The sequence below is a fragment of the Osmia bicornis genome, unplaced genomic scaffold, assembly GCF_907164935.1.
Source record: "Osmia bicornis bicornis unplaced genomic scaffold, iOsmBic2.1, whole genome shotgun sequence".
Taxonomy (NCBI): Eukaryota; Metazoa; Arthropoda; class Insecta; order Hymenoptera; family Megachilidae; genus Osmia; species Osmia bicornis.
The window spans coordinates 4,933,891-4,939,772 of NW_025791458.1; the positions used below are offsets into that span (position 1 = coordinate 4,933,891).

A 5,882-nucleotide genomic window follows, 5' to 3' on the forward strand; every position below is an offset into this window, starting at 1 on the left:
CTATACCTGTCAAACGTTACACATAACCATTTGACCTTAGATATATGGAATCATATACTTTAGCATGCATACGCATACAAACAGCATCGGAATTTAAATCGACAAACAATACCACCATCTGCCGATTTCCAAAGGCAATGATTATAAAACATATGGCGTCCAAATGGCACGAATCCAAATGGCACGACGTCCGAACGGCACGACGTCCGAACGGCACGGCGTCCAAACGGCACGATGTCCAAAAGGAACGCGTCCAATCGGCACGGCGTCCAATCGGTCAACGTCCAAGTGGGACACCCCCAAAAATGGCAGGTATGTCGATGACATTTTTGGTGGCGCAGATACCGCAGAACATCTACAGGACGTTGCAAATCAGCTGACGCAGTTGTGTCAAGCGGGTGGTTTTCCACTCGCAAAATGACACTCCACGAGCAAATCGTTGTTAGAAGACCTCGCACCAGAGCAGATCAACGCAGCAATCTCATTCGACGACTGCCCAACCAAAATTCTCGGAATTAAATGGATTCCACATCAGGACCACGCCAACTTTTCAACCATATCAGCCACGCAGCGCACGCAGTTTACAAAACGCCTTATTCCTCCGAAGTAGCTCAACTCTTTGATCCACTCGGTTTTCTTGCACCTGTAATTATCAGAGCTAAAATTCTTATTCAAGAGCTTTGGTTACAGGAACTCAGTTGGGACGACACGCACCGTCCACGGGTACCCAAGTTTCGCTTGTCTGCTCGAAAACGCGAGCAACACCACTCAAACGTCTGACCATCCCGAGGTTGGAACACACCGCAGCGCTGCTACTCTCTAGACTGATACGGCATGTTCACGCTACTTTGAACATGACCGTCTCTCGACATTTTTGTGGACGGATTCAGAAGTCACGCTTGCATGGATCAAAACGCACCCCTCCAAATGGAAGGATTACGTTCGCAACAGGGTAATCCAGATCCAGGAGATTACGCTGAACTTTCACTGGAGGCATGTACCAGGATCATTGAATCGAGCTGACTGCGGGTCAAGAGGCATGGCGACAGAACAGCTTCAACAGCACTGGCTTTGGTGGACGGGACCACCCTGGATCACGCAAACGCAGAACGCATGGCCCATTCAGACCAGTCTCAACGCAGACGAGCTAGGAGCTCCAGAAGCTCATGCTGTGGTTTCACTGCACACGGCTAACGCAAACGTAAAGGAATATTCATGGGATTTGATCTACAAATATTCTTCTTTTCACAGATTACTCAGAATTACATCTCTCTGCCTCAAATTCGTGGACAAGCTGCTAAAATGACAGGACGCTTCGCCCACACGCGCTATCTCAGCAGCTGATATGGAAAGGGCCAGAATCTACTGGATTCAGGCCACACAGTCCACATTCTTTCAAAACGAACTCGCTGCACTCGCCAAAGGAACAACGCTTCCATCGAAGCATTCGTTCACGAGGCTCATCGCTTACCTCGACCATCAAGGAATCGCTAGGGTTGGCGGACGCCTCCAACATTCAGAACTCTCGCACGTTGGCAAATACCCTGTCATTTTGCCTTGTGATTCACGACTCTCTGCACTTCTCATCGACCACGCACATCTTCAGACCATGCATGGAGTTACGCAATCCACCCTCGCTTTTCTCGGACAACCCTACTGGATTCTCGGTGGACGAGTTCCAGTGAAAACGCATATCCTGCGGTGCGTGAAGTGCGCTCGGCAGAGGGGGATCCGTGCTCATCAACTGATGGGCCAACTACCTCTTTGTCGGATCACTCCATCGCGCCCGTTCACACACACTGGTGTGGACTACGCAGGACCGCTCACGCTGAAGACTTGGAAAGGCAGAGGAGCCAAGACGCCGAAAGGGTGGATTTGTGTATTCGTCTGCTTTGCAACATCAGCTGTACACTTGAAAGTTGTCACCGTCTACTCAGCCGACGCGTTCATCGCAGCCTATCGCAGATTCGCAGCAAGGAGAGGAACTGCAGCCTCTCTCTACTCAGATTGCGGGACCAACTTCCAAGGAGCGGACGCGCAGTTAAAAAAGCAGTTCAAGGACAGCACACGCGAAAATCAAGACATCGCAGCTCTACTCGCCAAGGATGGTACGCAGTGGCACTTCAACCCTCCTGCCGCTCCACACATGGGTGGAAAATGGGAGGCAGTGGTCAAGTCTCTCAAATTCCATCTGAACAGGACGATTGGAGATGCTTTATTGACGTTCGAGGAATCAATAACATTGCATCAATAACGCAGATCAACGCAGTGCCAGAGCCCACGCTTCTAGAAGTCGTACTCAATCGCTTGTCAAGATGGCAATTTTTACAACAGTGCCTCCAACAATTTTGGAGACTCTGGTCCACGCAGTATCTTCAACGACTCCAAGCAATTTCGAAGTGGCATCACCCGTCAAATGAGATCAAGCTAGGCACTCTTGTTCTTATTACTGATGAACGCTTGCCCCCAGGGAAATGGCCTATGGCACGGGTTCTCAAACTCCTGCCAGGCAACGACGGATTGACAAGAGTCGTTGAGCTCAAGATGGCCACCACGACGCTGACAAGGCCCATCGCGAAGCTGGCCCGTCTTCATCAGCCCTCTCAGGACAACTCGGACACGCAGACCACATCATCGACCAGTCGCTGATGGCCGGGGGGAAATGTTGGCGAAATTCCCCAAGTCTACGCAGAACGACGAAGTTGGCAACGAAAGTATTTCGTCGGTACGTCGTTACCGATAGCGGCAGCACCTCTCGGGCCCACTTTGTCTACGCGGTCCCCTCTCCACGCCGGAACCGGCAAGATCGACGCCATCATTGATTTCCGCCTTCTTGATCGAACGCTTAGTGCTTACGCACGTGCTTCGCTTGTCCACGCTCACGCATAGATCAGGTTTCAGTTTCGATTGTTAATACAATAAGTATTTGACCGCGCCTTGTCCACGTAACTATTTGTGACTATTTTGTATTATTGACCGCGCTTCGCCCACGCATCATCATTGTAAGTGTTCGTGCCCACGCAGTGTGATCGTTTCACGTGTTTCTTGTGTTTGTAATTAGCCGCTGTATATATTTGACGTACAATAAACGAACTGTGCTTATTGTCACCTGTGCCTCGTTTTCTCAGTCAGCTCAGCCCACGTGAACACGCAAACATTTTGGTCCTTCGAGCCGGATAGAGGCACGCTCGTGTGTAACGGTTTCGAAGAAACGTGTAACGGTCGAAGCCGCCATTACGCGTAACGGCCGCGCTCGTTCGAAGAACACGCAGGGCTAGTTCGAATGGGGTGAGAAAGGATTTACAGTGACTCTATTAAGTTTCTGTGATGTTCTCGTGCATTTAGTGACCACGCAGTGATTTTCGACCATCAATATGCCGAAATCGCGAGACACCTCACCGGCTTCGCACGATGGCTCGGCCCGCTCCAGCAAGGCGGAAGAAGAATCCACCACGGCGCCCCTGCTTTCAGAACTGCCAGAAGAGACGACGCAGCCATTGCAGACCAGGCGCACGCGCTCACCAGCACGCCTCTCCTCAGAATTGCAGGTTCGTGCGAAGGTGCAGGAGGAGCGTCTGGACACTATGCTGTCCATCGTAGAAGACCTTCAGGCCTCCGCTGCAAAAGAACCGCTCTCGATCCTCGCCCCCGAAGTCGAGATTACCAAGACCACGCTGATGGAAATGCATCTTTTGTTCCATCAAGAGCACCAGGCTCTTAGTAGTCTCAGGCCAGTGTCTCAGCTTGAGCACGGCTATTACAAGGGCAAGGTGGCCTCGCAGGAGGAGAAGGTTGTGTTGACCGCGCGTAAACTGATAGCTTAGCTGGAGCACCGTCTCGGACCAAGCAGGCCCACGCAGCCCATGACGTCCACGGAGCCACCCGCAGCACGCAGATCGCGACTGCCAGAAATTGCACTTCCCAAATTCGAAGGGGAGTACAACCGATGGCAGGAGTTCAAGTCGACATTTTCATCGGTCATCATGGAACGCGACGACCTCTCAAATGACGTCCACTACTTGAAAGGGGCATTGTCAGGCAACGCAGCGCAGTTCATTGCACACCTGCCCACGACCAGACGAGGCCTTGCAGAAGGCGTGGAAACTCTTGGACGCCCGATTTGAGAACAAACGCCTAAATGTCCAGTCTCACATGGACAGAATCGCCGAGTTGAAGCCAATGAAACACCGGAGGGCTAGTTCATTAATTAAAATGACCAACATAATCGGCAAGACGCCGGAAGCGTTGACCACGTTCGGGCTCAACGACCAGCACTATTGTTTTCTGTTGAGTCACCTTGTGAGGCTGCTTGACTCTGACACCCGAGAGCGCTGGGAGTCTTCTCTGAGCACGCAGACCGACTACCCCACGTTGACGCAGCTCACTACTTTCTTGCTGGGACGCACCAGAACGCTGGAACAGCTGGAGCGGATGGCCGAGCAGAAAACACCTCAGACCACGCAGACAACCTCAGGACGCCCTGCCAGCCGCGACATCGGGCTGGTGCAGCAGAGAGCCGCCGTACACGCTGCCTCCGCAACGCAGCCCACGCCAACGACGACACGTCTCGCCCACGCACTACAGCACTGTATCCCTATGCGCTCTGCTCCAGGGATCATGTTTTGTCAGCCTGCCCAGCATTCAGGGACAAGAACGTGGAGGAGCGCATCAGTGTTGTGAAGGCCCACCAGCTGTGTGTAAATTGCTTGGGCCACCACAATCTTCGAAGCTGCCGTACTGCACAACGATGCAAATTGTGCAGTGAGCAGCACCATACAGCTCTTCATGGTGGCAACCTTATCCGGGTACTGGTGCCATGCCCTCAGACCTCGCAGCCCGCTATCGCCTCCGCGTCATCGCAGCCCACGGTGAAGGCATCGCAGACCACGCAAACTCAATCGACAACGCATTTAGACGTCGGAGCAGTCGTCGACGCCCACGCAGCCTGCTCAGCCCACGCATTAAAGGACCACGCAGCCCACGCACTCAGACCACGCAGACCACAGACCACACTTCTAGCAACAGCACTCGCAAGAGTGCACACTGACCTCGCAACGCAGCAAGTAAGAATTCTGGTCGATTCAGGCTCTGAAGTTTCTCTTATTTCAGAGTCTTCAGTAAATCAGCTTAGACTCAGACGAAAATGCTCCTCATTGGATGTGCACGGAGTTGGTGGAGCAAGGACCTCGCAGACTAATGGAGTGGTCAATATTACCCTCCATTCCCACTACAGACCACTTTCAGTCACCGTTCAAGCACACGTGCTCACAAAGGTGACTACTTGCTTGCCATCGGAACCACCATCTGCGCCAACGCTGCCATCGCATTTGGAGGAATTGAATCTCGCAGATCCTCAATTTCTCGTATCCAGACCGGTGGACATCATTCTCGGAGCCGACGCATACGGGCAAGTCATCAAGGCCAATCATTATTCGGAACATTTCAACATCGTTGATCGCTCAACTTTTGATCTTCGGTTGGCTCGTAACCGGGCCCCTCGAGGGCTCTCAGACCATTCGCAGAACTTCTCATCAGGTGACAGTCAATAATACTGATCGCCAGTTTAGTGAGTATACTCAGCCGCTTCTGGACGCAGGAAGAGCCACTGCAGAACACGGCAATCCACCCCAGACGAGCAAGAGTGCGAAGATCATTTCAAGACCACGCATTCAAGAGACTCCGCAGGAAGATACATCGTGCGATTGCCGCTCAAACTTCATCCTCGAGCACTTGGCAATTCGTATCAGACCGCGCACAATTGCCTTCAACGGACTCTCAGACGACTCAGTAAGGACGCCCAGTACAATCAGCTGTACACCAAGTTCATGCTCGAGCATGAGCAACTTGGTCATATGGTAAGACTGAACAACGACTCAATAACT

General features: G+C 52.2%; 1 protein-coding gene across 1 annotated transcript; it reads left to right on the forward strand.

The window, feature by feature from the left end:
- Window positions 1-1,747: 1,747 nt before the first annotated feature.
- On the forward strand, window positions 1,748-2,254 carry LOC114881467. Its single transcript, XM_029198273.2, has one exon. The coding sequence runs from the start codon at window positions 1,748-1,750 to the stop codon at window positions 2,252-2,254; it is 507 nt and encodes a 168-aa protein (XP_029054106.2).
- The last annotated feature ends 3,628 nt before the right edge of the window (window positions 2,255-5,882 follow it).

What these genes read in the sequence shown, in the direction of transcription:
- LOC114881467 (XM_029198273.2), top strand. Translation starts at nt 1,748, where the DNA reads ATGGGCCAACTACCTCTTTGTCGGATCACTCCATCGCGCCCGTTCACA.